General features: G+C 44.5%; 1 protein-coding gene across 1 annotated transcript in view; it reads right to left on the reverse strand.

The window, feature by feature from the left end:
• KCNK13 (potassium two pore domain channel subfamily K member 13) overlaps nt 1-18,853 on the reverse strand; it is a 70,122-nt gene extending 51,269 nt beyond the window's left edge. Inside the window, exon 1 of the mRNA XM_054969902.1 lies at nt 18,511-18,853. Within this exon, the coding sequence (XP_054825877.1) occupies nt 18,511-18,853 (343 nt within the window). The remainder of the gene's footprint in view (nt 1-18,510) is intronic.
• Nucleotides 18,854-19,377: the final 524 nt, after the last annotated feature.

A 19,377-nucleotide genomic window follows, 5' to 3' on the forward strand; every position in this document is an offset into this window, starting at 1 on the left:
GATGCCTTCCGGAAATAACCATTTGTATTTTATTTCACGCTTCCTCAGAAGAGCTGCATGTTATTATTGATTGGCCTCGCTAAGCCGATACAAGTTTCCACTAGAGACCTAAGTATCAACCAGATATCGGCGTAATATGCACGCTGTTCCAAGTAGTGCCATCTTTTGCAGTTCTGTAGGTGTTATGTCAGAAAGCTGCAGTTTTTCCATATGAATTGCAAAGTTTTTCGAGATGGTTCCAAGTGCCCCGATGACAATGGGGACTACTGTTGCATTCTTCTTCCATAGTCGGGTGGTTTCTATTGCCAGATCTCTATATTTAATCATTATTTCTTGTTCTTTTTCTTCGACTCTGGCATCCCCAGGAATTGCAATGTTGATCCAGACTTTTTGATGTTCCACGACTGTTATGTCTGGTGTATTAAGTTCAAGATGCCGATCAGTTTGAATCCTGAAATCCCACAAGATCTTGACTTGGTAATTTTCTAGCACCTTTTCCACCTGATGTTCCCATGAATTCTTTGATACTGGCAAATTATACTTTTTACACAATGACCAATGAATCAGCTTTGCGACCCTGCCATGTCTAGCATCTGTGCAATTTTGCTGCGTTTTGCTGCATTCGGAGATAAGGTGGGACACAGTTTCATCTTTTTCCTGGCAAAGTCGACATTTTGGATTTTCACTGATTTTCTGAATTTTGGCTTTCATAACATTTGTTTGCAATGCTTGTTCTTGTGCTGTGAAGATCAGACCTTCAGTTTCTTTCTTGATTGTTCCCATCTTCAACCATGCCCAAGTTAGGCTGTTGTCACTTTTTCCTTCAATATTTTTTAGATTTGCCAATGTAAGGGTTTGTTCTTCCAGCCATTTAATCTATCCTCAAACTGTTTCTTCTTGTATTCAGCCTTTGTTTCGGTTGTCTCCGTTTTTACAGCCTGAAGTAATTTTTCTGTACTTCTACTGATGTAATCATTCAGGCCTCTCTTTTCTTCTTCCACTACCTGATGTACTTGTAACAGTCCTCTTCTATCAATTTTTTGTGGTAAATATAGCCTGTCAACATCACTTTTTGGGTGTAAAGAGTGATACATGTTCATTAGTTTTTGTGTTTTTCGATCAAATTTTTCTAAATCGCTTTGTGTCCAATCTATTATTCCAGCTGGATATCTGATCACTGGAATTCCCCATGTATTTATGGCTTTGATTGTATTTCCACCATTTATTTTTGACTCCAGAATTTTTTGTATTCTCTTGATATATTCTTTCTGAGTCAGTTCTTTTACTTTCACATGCAGGATGTTATCTGATTCTAATATTCCAAGATATTTATAATGTTAATTGTTTGATAATGATTTCATAATGTTGCCATTTTCAAGTTCTATTCAGTCAATATTTTTTACCTTTCCTCACTGCATGGAGAGTACTGCACATTTGTCTAAGCCAAATTTCATTTGAATATCATCACTGTACATTTTCACTGTATTAAGCAATGATTCAAGTTCAGTAGGACTCTTTGCATACAATTTCAAATCATCCATGTACAGGAGATGGTTTATTTTCCCAGCCTGATCAGAAATATAATAACCCATTTTTGTTTTCTCTAGGACCATTTCAAGGGGAATAATGAGATGTTGAATAATAAAGGCGACAAGGAGACCCCTTGAAATATACCTCTTTTGATACGAACTTCCCCAGTTTCTTCACCATAGGCCATTAAGATAGTTTTCCATTTTTGCATATTTTCCTTAAGGAACAGCTTGCTGTTTTCACTAATTCCAAAAATTTCCAGGCAGGTATTAATCCAACTGTGTGGCAGTGAATCAAATGCTTTTTTGTAGTCAATCCATGCCATATTATTATTATAATGACCACCTACTCCCCAATAATAATAATGCATTTCTGCCCTCATCAGGACCACAAATGCAGCTAGTAGATTTAAAATATACATAATAAAAACACATCTTAAAACATACAATTAAAATAATTAAAAACAAGCAAAAATACACCTACAAAAACATTGGAATAAATTAAAACATAGGGCAGGAAGGAGGGATCACTGAGGGAAGGCCAGATGAAAAAAGCCTTTACCCTCTGTTGGAAGATGGTAACAGAAGGGGACAGGAAAGTCTTTCTGGGGAGGAAATTCCAGAGATTTGGGGCCATGAGCAAGAAGGCTCTCTCTCCTGGGCTTTCACCCGCCTAATCTCAGAAAGTGGAAGCACTTTAAACAGGGCCTCCAAAGATGACTGTAGTGGTGGGTTAGGGAGCAGGTGGTTGTTCAGGTAGGCTGGTCCCAAGCCGTACGGGGCTTTAAAGGTCAACGGCAGCATGTTGAATAGCGCCCACAAACAACCTGGGAACCAGTGTAGGTGGGCCAAGACTGGAGTAATATGGTTCCTACAACGCACTCCAGTCAATACCCTGGCTGCAGCATTCTGCACCAAGTGAAGTTTCCAAACACTTTTCAAGGGCAGTCCCATATAGACTGCACTACAGTAATCTAATCAAGATGCAAACCAGAGCATACACTCTAGTGGTCAGATCTTTTGTGCCCAGGAAAGGTTACAGCTGGCTAACCAGCCCAAACTAGAAAAAAGCAATCCTGGCCATAAGCAGAGGTAAGCTTGGGTCCCAGAGAACCCTCAAATTACAGAACTTTTCCTTCAAGGCAAGTGCAACCCCATCCAGAACAACTTACGTCCCTACTCAGACCTTCTGCTCACAGTAGCACTTCTGTCTCACTAGGATTAAGTTTCAGTTTATTAGCTTATTACAGTTTGTTCAACTCCAAAACCACCTCCAAGCACCAATGTAGGGTTTCTGCAGCCTCCCTGGAGTTGGGGGGAGGGGGGGAAAGAGAGCAAGAGTGAGAGCACGAGAGAGAGAACAGTTCCACCTGCCTTCACTGTGCAGAAAATTGTAGTTTCTTTGTCACCATCACCACTACAGAGTATGCTTTAAAATGAGCTAAGGGGCAACCTGAGCCCTAGCACCTGTCACATCTGATATATTTTTGCATTGTTTCTAATTTTTGTCACCCTAGTCCTATTGCACTGCTTATTAGATCTTATTAGATCTATTTGACTGTGTTGTTTTGCACAGCATAATCCACCTTGAGTCTCAGTGAGAAAGGAGAGGTATAAATGAAGTAAATAAATAAAATAAAAATTATAGCACAGAATCACAAAGGTAGTAGGACTCTGGGACGGGCAAGAGCTTTCAAACAGCAGAGTAACTATAACGCAGAAGTACAGAAGGCCCCAGGTTCAATCCCTCATATCTCCAAAAGTTGCAGATAATTGCTATTAGGAAATCCCTTCCTCTGCCTGAGGCCCTGGAGAGCCTTTGGCACTCAACATGGACAGGACTAAGCAAGAGGGACTGATTGTCCTACTTAGTATAAGGCAGCTTTATATGTTCAAGAATCTCCCAGCCTCCTTTCCATCTTGCTTTCCTCTAGTGCACTCTGTTGACATAACCTGACTGAAAAGTTACCTTGGCAATTTGTCTGCCATTCCCCAACCTCCTCCCTCATAGGATGATGCCAGACATTTCAAATAGCACAGATTTCCCCATCCAGGCAGGCTCTTTCCACACAAACATGGTCAGGTTCAACACAGGAGATGCACCCATCTGTGTTGTCCACATGTCATGGGAACATTGTTGACACGACTGATGTGCTGCGGGAAGCTGACCCACAGATCCTCTCACAGGGGTCATTTGCCATCTTTAAACAGCCACTGCACCTGTGATATTGCAGAACCAGCCGCTGTGTCCTCCTGTCCCAAAGCTTCATCCTTTTCCTATTAGGCTTCCCATATTGTTCCTCCATACAACATGTGTGTGCACATGTCATGAACTCCAGTTTCCAAAACTCTGCTCACGGCCAGAATAGGTTTCTCACACTGGCCAAATGAAAATGCATCTTGCAAAACAACCATAATTTAATTAAATTACTGTTTTTTCCCCCTCACCCACACTCACTTTTTCCCCTTATATCTCCCAGTGTTTCTGATATTCTCAGCATGGATTAGACTTTTTGCTTTCAACTAGAAAAGCAATTTTCCCTACAGGAAATAGGATTGTTTGGTTCTATACATGACACTGCCCTGAACATTGCCGTATTACTGTGCATCCCATTATGTGGTGTTAACCTCCAATTGCAGAGTGTTACTTAGCTTACGTTGATCTTGGCAGAGGGTATATGTATGCCCTCGGTTTAGATGTCATGGTATCCAGGTTTTCATGTCACAGTGCGCTGAGCAAACAGTTCATGGAATGTCACCAGTAGCGCATACTGCTTGATCCCAATATGCCATATCTCGGAAAGAAAGGTCTGTTCTCCTTTTCAGGGACTGGAATTGCTATGATTAGGACCTCTCTAGACAGATAAATAAGACTGCTGTACTACTAGAACATCAGGTGGGAACACAGATGCAAGAACAGGAATTAGTCTAATTTAAATATAAACCTGCTCAATCCTAAACAGAGTGGATAACTCTTAAAGCAAGATGCATGTATGCAGAGAAAAGACTGTACAAGCTGGGGTGGTATTCATTTCTACCTTCCAGTTTGGCCATCACATTCAAACCAAGTAAACAGGATTTACAATGCTATAAAATGGCTCTGACTCAGGATTCAGCAAATCTATGAGGAGAGAAAGTCCACAGATGTTGACAATCACCAAAACCTAGGTACAAGTTTAGACGGGTAGCTATGTTGGTCTAATGCAGAGCAACAAGATTTTGAGCCCAGTAGCACCCTAGAGACCAACAAGATTTTCAGGGTCTACACTTTTGAGAGATAAAGCTCCCTTTTTCAGATACCAAAGAAGGGTGTTCTGAATCTTGAAAGCTCATACCCTGAAAATCTTTTTTGGTCTCTAAGGTGTCATTGGACTCAAGTCCAGCAAAACCTGGTATAGTTATACATTTTCTCATAGTATACACAACTGGAGTATGAGCGATGGATTAAAGGGGGCATTCTAAATATAACAGACTGACAGCACAGTCCTAACCAGAGTTTCATCCTTCTAAACCCATTGTTTCAGTGGACTCAGAAGTGTGAAACTTTGTTTAGGATTGCACTGATAGGGATACACAGGGCAATCGTAAGGACACTTTCCTGAAGGAAAGAGACCATGGAGTAGACTTGAGTACCATGGCCAAGGCAAGATTAAGATTCAAGTCCAGTAGCACCTTAAAGAGCAATGAGATTTCCAGGGTACAAGCTTTCAAGAGTCAATCCGTGGGAGCTTGACTCCTGAAAGCTTATAACCTGAAATCTTATTGATCTTGAAGGTACTATTGGACTCAAATCTTGCTCTTCTACTTTAGATAAACAGGGCTACCTACCTGAAACTATCTTCATGGTCAAGGCAATTAATTCCCTACCAGAAAACAGATCCATCATGTTCTAAGGACCTCACTGGCTATCCCTCATAGTGCTTACTACAGTAGCCGAGCTTTGAAACTACACAGTTATGTTTCCTTTGACTTCTTTCTGTAGTGGAATATCAATCAATCAGAATCGTTCTGCTGCACTATTCTTTTCAGATGTCACAGCAGGCACAAAGAAGTTTTCTATACAAGAATCAGAGTCCATCAATGGCTGCTATTAGATTAAACATCAGCCCGTTTTCAGGAATATAAAAGGAGGTTTGCATAAGATTTCTCCAGTGCATGGGGAAACTCTGTATATGCACACCTTGAAACAGAAGAGGATCTCAACCACGATAGATGTAGGAAAATCATTTGATAAATGGCTGAGCCGCACAAGAAAATCAGCACTACACAGATTACTTTAAAAGAATTTGTTGATTGCACTGCCCAAGCTATCTTCCAACAACTGCCCATGTTAAATACACATTAGGAGTATTGACTACTGGCTACTTCCAAATCCAGCCCTAGTCCAATTGAGAAAGTCAGCCAAGGGCTTCAACAGAAGCTTCTGAGGATGGGAAATGGAGGGAGGATGGAATGGAGGGAAAGACGGGGCTTTTTTTGAACTTCTACAGACATTTTACTTGATTGGTAAACCATCAGAATCAGTATTTACAAAATTAAATTCTTCACCAATTTTGGTAAATTGTTTTTTTAAAGTACTCTTTTATTTATCAAGATAGTTTCAGGTGGGTAGCCTTGCTGTTCTGCAGTCAAAGAGCAAGGTCTGGGTCTTTAAGGTGTGACTGGATCTGGATCATGCTCCTTATTTTTCAAGTATCTGGAAGTTCTCAAAACAGAGGGGAGAGAAAATCAGAAGGTTTTTTTTTTTTTTTAAAAGAGGAAACTGGTTTTGGGATCACCTCTTCTATTTGAGAATCCTGCCCAAATCTTTGCCCAGAAACAACCTAAACCATTAAATGCATGGGGAGACTACAACGGTGAGGGAAAGATATTCTGTGCATGCTCAGAGGTACCTATTCTTTCTGTGACATCAATGTCTCTTCCTTGACCTCAGTTGCTGAATATATAGCATGACAGGTCAACATCAGTATACAGTGGTGGATCTTTCTAAAGATTCCAAAGAATAGGCCAAGCTCCGTTCTTGAACAATTCTGATTCCGCCAAGCACTGTTGCTGGATTTCTTAAGTGTACTTCCTGGCAACATGATGATGGCTCATAATTAGGATGAATTTTAGATAATGAATCTCAATAGTGAAGTGAGGCGCATCTCTGAGAGTTCATTATTAAGACTGTGCGCTCTGAGTCTATTGAAGAGGCTGCTAGAGTATCATTTGGATGTAATTTCTGCTTGCATTCTGTACCACTGCATTGTTTCTTAGCAATTAGTTCTCTCAACATTCCAGCAATCCTGGCACACCTTGACTAGCTCACTTGAGAGACCAATGAAGACACCAAGGTCAAGACGCTCTGTAAAGGATAATGCTTTAAGGTATAACAGCACTCACTCCAGAGCTGGCTTGGACACCGATGGGTTGCACTTTCACCTCTTTGTACAAGACAAAACCAAAATTCCAAGTCAAATGAGAAGCCAGGTAGTGCTTACAACTGTAGTCTGACTCGACAGTGTTACTCAAAATGCCAGAATACCACTGATAAGGCAGGATGCAAATATATTATCACACAGAGACCTGCTGATCAGCACCTACCAAGAAATGCAACTGTCTGGGAAAAGGTAGGGGAATACACACATACACACAGGACAAACACAAAATCTACTTTTTAACATTTTGGATCAAGCAAAAGGAGTTAAGACATGATATCCTGTAACTCAAATCTGTTTGGTCATACAAGATCAGACGTGTTACAAATGAGACCTGCACAGCTGCTGCTACCATGGACACTGCAAAGAGGCAATTCCAGATTAGTTTCAATGCCTTCAATTACTAGGCTCATTTTCAGTAGACTCCCCATGGAGTTTGAAAATGATAGACAAAAACGGAATGACTGAATATGAAGGGAGGAAACAACATACCCCAACTCCCATCTAATACTTCATTAACATCACAGATCAGGGTTGTGGCTCTGCAAACCATAAGCATCACAGCAGACATCTAAAAACTCAAAAGAGAAAAGACACATTATAAAGTATAGGCTTGGATCCCACGACATCCCCCCTGTTGTGGGCTGGGCCAGCCCAAGCAGAGTCCTCAAAGTCCAGTCCAAAGTCAACACACAAGTCCCAAGCCAGAGGTGAGTCCAAAGCTACAGGAGCAAGACCAGGTTCAAGGGAGCAGTAGCAGGAATCCAGCCCATTGCTTCTACACCTGGCAGTTCCTCTAGACTGGCTTTTATAACCAGGCATGGTTTGCAGCCAGCTGCTTGGGCTCTATCCTGATGATACTCATTGTCACTATCCACAAGCAGCTGGCGTTGACCCAGGAGGCAAGCACTGCCGCATCTCTCCTGCAGTTCCACTCTCTGCCTTCGTCTGCAGTGCTTTGTGGCTGTGGACAAATCTGGGGGTGGGGTGTGTGGAAGCCCCTGGCTGGGCTTCACCTGTGGTGTTGGAAATCCCTGGCTGAGCTTCCTCCGTGGTGTTGGAAGCCCATGGCTGGGCTTCACCTGTGGTGCTGGGGCTGGAGGGTGCCGGTGGCTCTGCCTCAGCTTCTGGCTGTGGACTCTGATTAACCAGCAGTTGTTCTTCCTGATTGGCGGCTTCTGCTGAGTCAGGGCTGGCTACACGGAGCTCCTCTTCTCCTGAGGAGTCAGGGCTGGCTACATGAGGCTCCGCTCCTCCTGAGAAGCCCTCACTTTCATGGAGCCCAGACTGGGCCATGACACCTCCCCTCGCGCTTTCCTATGGCTGTTGTGGAGGCTGTCTTCTGCTCTGACACTCACTTCCTCTGCCTGCCTGCATAAGAGTGCCTTGAAAGACACTGATCTTGTGAATGTGGAAGTGCCAGCACTGTAGGAAGCGACTGCAACAGCCAGAAAGAAGCACGAAGGGACTTATCTTCATTTATTTATTTATTTCAAATTTCTATTCTGCCCTCCCCGTGAGCGGGCTCAGGGCAGATAACATATTAAAATACAATTAAAAATTCATCTACATTAAAATTTTTTCAAAACAGTGTATTAATACATGTTTAAAACAGGATGGTGGACAGCCTTCACAGGGTGGGTTAAGATTTTAGATACGATCCAAACCATAATACCGATGAACACTTCACCACAGGTCAACATTGTGCACCTGAAGACAGAGCTACAGTCAACTTGAAAACCATGAACATTCTCTTAAATGGGGTTTTGAGATTGTGGTGTTTTGAACCATACATGAAACACCATCAATTCTTCAAAACTGTCTACTATACTGTGGAAAATGTTAGAAAAAGAAGGCAAATATACCACGTACAAGTCTGTATCATGTACAAGGACTGGGGTTTACACCACAGCCCTGACAACTATAGATAAACAGACTATATTTACATATGTGGGGCAGAACGTTTTCCATGAGAAAATATAGCATTGGAAAAATTTCCTGCTGGGCAGCTGTACCTCTTGGCAGCTCTTAACTGAGGGTTCTGAGCTGCCATCCTGGGCTCTCATCTTTTGAGAACTGGCTGTTCTGACACTGTGTGTGCGTGTGTGTGTGAGAGAGAGTGTGTGTGTGAGAGAGAGTGTGTGTGTCAGAGTGAGTGACCGCACACACGCGCCAGGAGGTTCCCCTCTGATCTGTGATGACTCTTTAAAGGAAGATGGACAGAAGGGGCTTGGCCTCTTTGCAAGCCATCCTGCCCTCTCTCCCTTGGATTTAATAGTTTGCTGCTGGTATTTCTAAAGGCCCTTGCTGTGGCCTTGCGGCAGCTGCTGGTTGACAAAGCTGGGAAGGAATTTGTTTTATTATTTTTATTTATACCCTACCTTTTCTGTCCAATGGGGACCCAAAGCAGCTCACATTAATTTTCCTCTCCTTTATTTTATCCTCACAAGAAGTCTGTTGGGTAGCTAAGGCTGAGAGTGTGCGACTGGCCCAGAGTCACCGAGCACACTTCCACGGCAGAGCAAGGATTTGAACCTGGGTTTCCCAGATCCTAGTCTGACACTCTAACTGCTATACCACTCTGACCCACGGCAGCAATTGGCCAAAGACTCTTGGCTTCTCGCCTTCATGCCAGCAAAGGAAACTTTACCTTTATTTATCATCATAACTGGCTAGATGGCATTTAGGCATTGGCCAAGGTTAGGGCTATGCAAGATCTCAAAAGGGCAGCAAGGGTGTGTGTGTGTCCTCTAAACAGACTTAGGGGAGATGAATATGGCAGCCACCTCCAGGGTCAGCATGCTGACCACGTTTCCAAGAGGCCAGTGACAGGCATGAATAGCAGTGTCTACCATTCCCCACCTTATAACTAGTTCTCTTGCTATCAGCAGTCAGGCTGGCAACAGCACCTGTTCCCCATCCATGCTGTGTCAAGATATGAAGGATGTGCAACCAATAAAGTGATGGCCTGATTTACCACACTCTGGTGTTTCTGTGGCTTCTTTTTCTCCTTCCTTCTTGGCAGGTCTCCACTCCAGCTGCAAGACGCAGTTTGGTGTGGATGGTACACACATCCAATTTGTCTGATACCACCTCTGTTTAATATTTTCAGCAAGGTGAGTAGCGTTGAAATACAAATTGTCAAATTGCCTTTAGCATCTTATTAACTCGGAACGGAAGGGCCAAGGAATATTAGCATAAGCTGACACAAGTTCCCACTACCATTTATTATCCTTCTAAGTAGTACAAACAGAATCAGGAAGTGGTCCCCATGTGCACCTTATGCCAGAGAGATAAGCCATTTCCTTCTGCCATGGAAACGTATTTTGATGTTGAAAACAAAATCTTCAAACTGTGAAATATTAGAGTACAATAGCACATTCACTTTTGAAAACTTAGAAGGGATACAAGATTAAAAGTTAGAGCAAGCACCATCTCCCCTAGAACCAGTTCTTTATGTTAGTGGTTTAAGTGAGGCCAGAGAAACATGTTCAACACTGTGGCTTCATGTCAAAATCAGCAAGGGGCACTTACTGACAATGAATAAGACAAAAGAAATAGAAGAGGCATTTTGCACATTAACAATGCAATCCAAAGCAGAGTTCCGCCTTTCTAAACCCATTGCAAAGAACTTAGAAGGGTGGAACTCTGTTAAGGATTGCACTAAAAACACTGTAACATTACTAGAGCACGGCCCCCACAAGTTAAGAACTGGCAACTCCCCTTGATTTTAATGGAGCGTTAAGGCCAAGCTATATCTGACATTGGATTTCCTTGCTTAGCAGTCCAGTGTGAATTTTGCCCCAAAAAGCAGCCAGGGGGAGGGGCTTACATGTATCTGGCCCAAGGTGGTAGGGAAAGGAGAGGGTTGGATCCAACAAGTTTTTCCGCTGGTGAATAAGTAAGGGAAGGGTCCCCTTTGACTGCCAAAAAGTCTTATGTTTGGGATAACGGGAACTGCAAGGACAAAGGCCATGTGGGATTGGGACTGTGATAAGAAGGGAATTGACCAGGACAGAGCAAAAGGCTGGCTAGATGCAACCCAGTGCTTAATTCCCAAACACCCACCACCTCGCTTTTCTCAGTAAAAATAGGCTGCTTTAAGTCTTGGTAGGGAAAAAAGTGTCACTGGAAAACAAGATCAAGATCATTCATACTATGGTATTCTCCATTACTATGTATAGATGTGAACACTGAACAATGAAGAAAGCTGACAGGAAGAAAAACAAGTAACTTGAAATATGATATTGAAATATGAGGAGAGTTTTAGGGATACCATCCATGGTCAAAAAAGATAAGTGGGTTCTAGAGCAAATCAATCCTGAATTCTCCCTAGCCGCTTAATCAACACAATTGTAGCTATCGTTTTCTCACATCATGAGAAGACTCATTTGAAAAGACAATAATGCTAGGAAAGGTGGAAGGTAGGAGGAAACAACCATATTTGTTTCCTCCAACGTAACTGCTTTTTTATTACATGTCAGGAGTTTCAGACATGAAATCCAGCACCACGTGTAACTTGGGCCCTCCTACTTACATCTCGCCCACTAAAATCAAAAGAAGAAATGTGCTCATCATTAGATAACCGCACTCTTATTTGTTACATTTCTAGGACGAGCAAAGCTGTACCATCTATGGACCTTTGTTTAGTAAGAATATAAGATATTCTGGGTTGCCGCCTATGATTCTCTTCCTCCACGTATTCCTCCAGCAAAGACTAATTTTCTTCATCAAAGAGAGCCTTTCTTCATTGAAGTCATCCTCCATTGGAGGAATTCTCTCTGTTGAAGACAGCCTTTGTGGAAAAAACTCACAGAATCCAACTTAGAAGGGAGTCACAAGAGCCCTCGTATATAAAATCTATACACATATACGCATATGCTACAATCAGAAAAGGTAGAACTAAGAATCTGTACGGTGTTCAGTAACAGGAAAAATATAGAGTTAGCCATGTTAGTCTGTAGTTGCAAAATAGTAAAGAGTCCTGTAGCACCTTTAAGACTAGACGCAAAAGGGAAACCTCCTGATACAGATGCTGCTAAGAGAGCCAAAGCTCAAGCAGATTAATTTAGGGATACAATGAAACCCTATGAAACATACATAAAGTGTTAATTTCAATATTCCATTACATGTGGTCAATTCCCAATCCAGTTTATACATACACTTTGATACAGTCCCGTTCCCAGTATTTTACAAATAGTCCTAATTTAGTCCTTGTGTTTTTTCTTTCTAGATTGTCCAGAGTGCCCAGAGTTGCTGGTAGTTCTACAAGCCGCTAGTCCTCCTCCAATGGATAGAAAGGGAGCGGCGTTTCAGGATGCTGCAATAGCAACGGTTACGAGCTTCACCGGCTCAGTTACAATAGGCTCGTTTCGAGTCCCGTCTTCTTCTGGCCAAGCTTTAATTTTTTCATTGATTCATTCACCGATCAAGGCTACAAATTAATTCACATGTGTCGGCCAGCGAAGCTCGTAGCCGTTGCTGTTGCAGCATCCTGAAACGCCTCTCCCTTTCTATCCATCGGAGGAGGACTAGCGGCTTGTAGAACTACCAGCAACTCTGGGCATTCTGGACAATCTAGAAAGAAAAAAGAAAAAACACAAGGACTAAATTAGGACTATTTGTAAAATACTGGGAGCGGGACTGTATCAAAGTGTATGTATAAACTGGATTGGGAATTGACCACATGTAATGGAATATTGAAATTAACCCTTTATGTATGTTTCATAGGGTTTCATTGTATCCCTAAATTAATCTGCTTGAGCTTTGGCTCTCTTAGCAGCGTCTGCGCCTTTAAGACTAACCAAGTTTATTGTAGCATAAGCTTTCAGGAACCACAGCTCTCTTCTGCATCTGACGAAGAGAGCTGTGGTTCTTGAAAGCTTATGCTACAATAAACTTGGTTAGTCTTAAAGGCGCTATAGGACTCTTTACTATTTAGGAAAAATATAAATTTTCAGCAATTTGCTTTTACACATAATGAACTTGCAAACAGATGCTAACTCTGAACCCTTTTTAAAAATTAAATAAAATTTCTCAGTATCAATAGCATTTTACAAACACCTAAGAGGTAGCTACAATTCTCTAATATTTCCTGTGCATCTGCATGTATATCTGTCAGTATAACATACACCACTGCATATGTATTACTGACATACAGCATACGATATTTTACCTAGTTTCTCTCATCCTTAGGGTCTACCTCAACAGGGCTGGTGTGACACTTAACACAAGACAGATCAGAAATCTCTCAGAAAATTAAAAGCCCAGTGCAAGCAAATAGGCATCATCCAGGTAGGAATGCGCAACAATCTCCATATTTTAAACAAAGCTTAATGTAATTTCCTGCAGTTTTTTCTGGACCGAAAACAGCAACCAGTTGTTTTCTGCAGATCCACTTTGGAGGTTCCGGTGAAGAAGAAGAGAGGAAACGTGTGTTCTTCTGATGCAAGAACAGAATGAAAACTCTTTGGGGGTGGCGTATGTACATTTCAGAGTCATTGAAGAATGCAGAGAGGGCATCTGACACCTGCAAGCTGTAACGAAATATGCCAGTTCTCAAGCTGATCGTGTTAATCCAAACTCTACAGCAGGGACTAGCAAGACCAGCATGACTCTTCTACATGCCCACACAGCACCTGTTCCATAAACCCCTGCACTAGCTGGGCTGTTGATTGTACTTCTTTCCTCGCACTTCCAGTTAACTATTACAATGGAAAACCAGAAATGGTGGCAGCAGACCTCTGGATAAGCACCGAAATCTTTTACGTATACATTGGTGTATCCAACAAAGAGCTCTGTGGTATATTAAAGAGTTGTGGCATAAGCTTTTCGTGGAACAGAACCCCACTTCATCAGATGAATTTACACAGGGAACTCGTGTATACTAAAACAACCCGGTGGAATGCAACCGGCTGATCCATCTCCCTAGCTTGGATATTTGTCGAAATCTTGGCTTGGGTCCTGGAATATTGTTCCCCTCACACTTCTTTCCAGCTGCTGTGGTGTTCACTTCCTCTCGTACTAGCACTCCATAGCAGCTGGAGAGAAGTATGAGGGGAACGACAGCATAGGGTCCACATGTCAACACTAGATCATCTTATTTTCCTCTCCTCCGAAGATACTGGCCATGTTCAGACATGATGAACACAAAAGCAGCTTGCTGACGCACTCAAGTGGCTTCTCCTCCCTCCTTCCCTCGCACACAGAGAGTGACTGGAAGCTTCCCTGGAGATGGATAGGTAATACGGTGTATGCAAGCAAGCATAACAGCCAGTGATATTTGTGCCCCACGACAGAGGGTTCTGACGATCTCTGAATGCAGCCACGAGCTCTCTTCAGACATCACAAACAAATCCGAGTCAGTTTGTGATGAGTACAACTCTTGTTTTGTTGTCAGGCTCCTGCAATCCTTCCCTCTATTTCTCACATAACATAGCAGCAGAGATTTAGAAAACTGTCCATGTAACTCTGATTTGCAGCCATATTTCAATCTGAGTGTCTTAAAGTGGGGTTGGGTCCCCCCACCCAATAACTAGGATTCTAAACCATTATTAAACTGCATTTTAGAATTTGGGATGGTGGTGTGGGAAGCACAATCAAACACCAATTTGTTGAAAAGCTTGCATGTAGACAATACAGCAAATTGAGTCTTTGATCTTGGCCCATCACATATGAGGAAGAACCAGGAGGAGGAATAAAGGAGTGTACATGCCTGGAAATAAACCTACTTCATGTTCATCATTTATAAACTCTGGTTTATTCAAGGCATCTGAATACAGCTGTAAGCCCTGAAACGTTTGTTTTGGCAAATAAGTCCCGCTGAGCACAGGGGAATTATCTCTAGCTCTGCAATGACAGGACAGGACTCAACTGTTAAATTATTAGGAAATTTTCTTGTGCCCAAGATAAACATATGCAACAAATAATTAGGGGCCTTAACAATCAACCCGAGCAGCTGCTCAGTGGTTTGTAGTCAGATAATCTGTCAAATATCTGGCTCTGTCATCTCCATTATCAACTAAACACAACCGTACACCCACTTGAGTTAACAGTCTTCTCGTCTACTGAGACATCTCTGGGACCAGGAAGGGTTTAATATTCACAGAAAAAATGTCTCAAGGAACCCTATTCCTGGAAAACCTATTAGTGGGAACATCTGGTCCATCGGTCTGAAGACGAACGCCATGCCTGTACAGCTATGAGTGTTGGAAATCAATTGAGTGAATCAGAAAAGGGGATTGTAGTAGGCAGCTACCACAGGGAAAGAAGTGAGGGATGCATTTCTCATTTATGTCAGCTGAGAACAGGAACTGCTCACACACTTCCTAGGCTAAAAGAAAGGAACTCTAAAGCAGAGAGAGCCCAAGCCATACGAAAGTTTGTTCTATAGAAATCATGAGTAAATAGCTTAATCAAGATCAAAAAGAGTCCAGTAGCACCTTTAAGACTAACCAATTTTATTTTATTGTAGCATAAGCTTTCGAGAATCAAGTTCTCTTCATCAGATGCCTGATCCGAACTGGTCAAATACAGAAGAGGAGGGGAGGGGAAAGAACGGGACATATATCACAAGGGGACAGAATGCAATTAGTGTGAAGGCAATCAAAACATTCCTTTGCTTGTAAATGTAAACATCTCCTTTTGGTGTGGAGTCAGTTTGCCGCAGTGAAGGTATACAATTCCTATGTAGTATAAGCCCTCGATAACCACAGCTCTCCCTGCCAGCTGCATCTGACAAAGAGAACTGTGGTCCCCGAAAGCCCACACGCACTCAGGCTGAGATAATTGACAAACAAAGCCCACACCAGGCATCTCTGGGTGTGGATCTATAGCTCTGGATCTATAGCTTAATCAAGCTATCCACAACAACCTCAACAACCTCTTTCCTGGTCAGTGGCCAGGACTCAACCCACCCACCCCCGCCCCGCCCAACAGAAATACTTTGGATTTTTGGCGCCAGCGGGCACTTACATGGAACCTCACTTGCTATGTTGTTGCTCACTCATCTGGTTTGGAGAAATCCTTTTGGTGCTCAGGTCCTTACCATCTTGAATAATCTGGTGTCACCCACAAACCTGGCCATGTCACTGCTCCCTGCCCCTCAATTCCAGATCACTTGCAAACAAATTAACCCACACCCATCCTGTGGAATTCCCACTGCTGACTTCTCTCCGTTGAGAGAACTGCCCATTTACTCCTCTGCTTCCTACCTTCTAACCAGTTGCCAGTAAACAATAAGACCCACCATGTTATCTCAGGAGGCTGCACAAGAACCGTGCTTTGCTCCCGAGCGTAAACATGGCTCACATGGAAGGCTTGTGCTTGCATCACATTTACCTGTCTAGCTCCCAACTCCTGCCTCGGTTGAGAGGTATTCATTCCCCAGTGTTGGTGGGGTGTGTGTGTGTGTGAGAGAGGGGGGGGGACTCAGGAATACAGAAGGAAAAAAGAGAGGAGGAGCTTTTGAGCAGAAAAACAGCCTGTGGACAAAGAGTTAAGGGTATGTGTGTGCAATGCATGCACGCATGCAAACACAATTTGTTGAGCTCTGATCAAACAAGCACCTCTCCTGGTGCAGTCAGCTGTAGCTCAGCTGTAGAGCACGTTTGTTGCATGCTGCTGGTCCCAGGTTCAATCCCACAGATCTCCCCGAGACATGGATGGGAAAAGGCCTTTCTCCGTCTGAGACTTGGAAGAACTATTGTAGAGAGCAGACAATACTAGGCTAGGCAAACCAATGGCCTGCCTCAGGTTATGTCAGCTTCTATGCATTCATTAAAACAAAGAAGGCAGGAGAAAGTTTCAGTCTCAGAAAAGGTTCCTGCAGACTTATTCCAGTGTGCTTGTTGCTTTCCCCAACTACAGTTCAAACCCAGATCTAAGATTTTCAGCAGGAGATAAGTGTGACAATTTAATTGTAGGGTTAGTCAGCTCACTGCTTTGGCAGCACCCCAGGGGCCAACACCCGACAGTATGTGCCGTGGGCATCCCTTTCTGTGCTGTATGGAAAGAATCACAGCAGCTGGAACTGAGGCAGAGCAGCGGCCACAGCGAGGAGCACAGAAGGATGCTGGGGGATGCAGATGAGGAAGAGGGGGAAAGTGTTCAGCAGGGCCAAGGCAGAGATCCCAAGGAACTGTGGCAGAAACCTCTTTGGAGAAAGGGCTGTTGCACCCTTCATCTAATCCATCCTTCTGATCGGGAGCCACGTCTCTCCCCCTCCTCTGCAGACATGAATTTCCATTTGTGGCCTTTTCACTTGCACATCCAAATATTGCTCAGTCCAGGCAAAAAGCTGCACAGAATCTACACTCTAGTCAATAGGAACCGTTTTATATTCCTGTTTTTTTAAAAATGCAAGAAAAACAAGACGCGTACATGTGAAAACAACCTTGAAACTTAAGCACCTAGAGTGGGATTCCTCTTTGCATACCCAACTCCAGAGGCTTGTAGCTATAAAACAAACTGCACGGAACACACTGTTGAGCACAATGCCAAAAGCAGACAGCTGTGCACCTGTACCAGTTTCATAGTCCTCCAGATCTACTAAATGCTGTTATTAGAAAGAGTCATCTGACCAGATAGCATAAAAACTTGTTATATTGTGACGTTCTTTCTTTTTTAAAGAAAAAATCAAACAAGCGTGGGCTTTTTTTTGTTTTTTCAAGAGTGCTCAAGATTGTTCTTTCTCAGGTTTGACACCTCTGGGAAATTGAACTGTTGTCAAGGCAAGGAGGTGAAACGACCAGGAAGGCACTGGAGGGATCACGTGTCATGCAATGTGCTTGGAAAGGTGCTTCAAAGTTTTTGACAACTACTACTGCTGATGAGTGTTAACACAAGGAGGAAAGAGAACATGATGTGCCAGAAGGTAGTTCAGGGATGATATTAGAAAAAGCAAAGATATTGGGGGGAGGGGGAGAAAGAGGGAAGGGTTTATACTAGACCTTCCCTTTCATGCAAATGAACATAAGAAGAGCCCCGCTGGATCAGAGCTGGGGGTCTACCAGTCCACCATCCTGCTTCACAGAGATAGTTCCTGTAGGGAGCTGGGTTGGTTTGCAATAGAGGAGCAAGATTTGAGTCCAGTAGCACCTTAGAGACCAACAAACTTTTGAGAGTCAAAGTGTCTGAAGAAGAGAGCTTTGACTCTTGAAAGCTTACACCCTGAAAATCTTGTTGGTCTCCAAGGTGCCAATCAGCACGGCCAATCAGATGAGAAAGACCCAACAGGAGCAGAGTGCATAAAAGACTTTGCTCTCCTGAAAGATGACAGCTTCCAGCCGCCTTCCCACACAGGAAACCCCACAAGTACATTGCCACAAGTGGACAGGTGTGCATTATAGAGCATGCAACAAGTGCGCCACAGCATGCCCACTCAGAAATCCTGGCTGGACAGATCACCTAGCGTTTGCCTTTCACGCCCTTCCAACGTAGACACGGTACCAGGCCACGCAATCCCGGGCAGAGTTCCTCCCGCCGATCCCAAGGGGCTTAGAAGGGAGACTCTGCCCGGCGTGCCCCCCTGCCGCCCCCCGCAAGAGGGCGCGCTTACTCACCGATGGTGGAGACGACGGTGCCCACGAAGTAGAAGGCGCCAGGGAAGTCCCAGCGCGGCCGCACGTCCTGCACCCGGACGCCGGCCACGTAGGCCACCTCGTACTCGCAGAGGAACTCGCGCAGCTCGGGCAGGCTGAGGTGGTGGCGCTGCGAGAAGTTGTGCAGGCGGGCCTGCCAGCGCTGCTGCGTCTCCCGCTCGCGGGGCAGCTCGAGGGCAGAGAAGACGGCGGCGCCGCACAGCATGTACAGGAGGATGACCGCGGCCAGCAGCACGAAGCGCGCGTTGTCCTCGTTCAGGGCGCCCGGGCCGGGGCAGCAGCAGCACAGCCCGCGGCACGCCATGCCGGAGCCAGGGAGGGAGGCAGGGAGAGCGCGGCGCAGCGCCCCGGCTCTACCCTTGCCGCCCCCCGGGCCCGATCATGGCGCGCCCGCTCGGGTCGCCAGCCAGGCCGGGAGGGGGCTCAGAAGGGCTGCCCGAGCCGGGGAAGGGCGGGAGCGCATGGCCGGGGCCGCGCGTCTAAAGGCGCTTCCGAGGGAGTAAGCCCCATGCAGGGCCGCGTGGCCGAGGGAGCCTGCGCCGCCCTCGCCTCATTCGGCCACGTGGCGGAGCCTTCCCGGGCTTTATTCGAAGCAGAGTCGAGCGCGGGGACGGGCGGACTCCTTCCGCGCGGCGTTTCCAGGGCGCCTCGGCGGGACCCACCGGCTTGTCTCCGGCGCAACACGTCGGCCTCCGCTGGAGGGAGCGCGTCTCGGCGGCCGGACCCGATTCGCCCTCGTCGGGAGAGTTACGGCCGCGGCGGGTGGCGCCAGCTCTCGTGTCCCTGCCTTCGGGGAGGGCGCTGCTTTTGGGTCCAGAGGAAAGAAAG

Source organism: Eublepharis macularius, chromosome 2 (assembly GCF_028583425.1).
Source record: "Eublepharis macularius isolate TG4126 chromosome 2, MPM_Emac_v1.0, whole genome shotgun sequence".
NCBI classification, from domain to species: domain Eukaryota; kingdom Metazoa; phylum Chordata; class Lepidosauria; order Squamata; family Eublepharidae; genus Eublepharis; species Eublepharis macularius.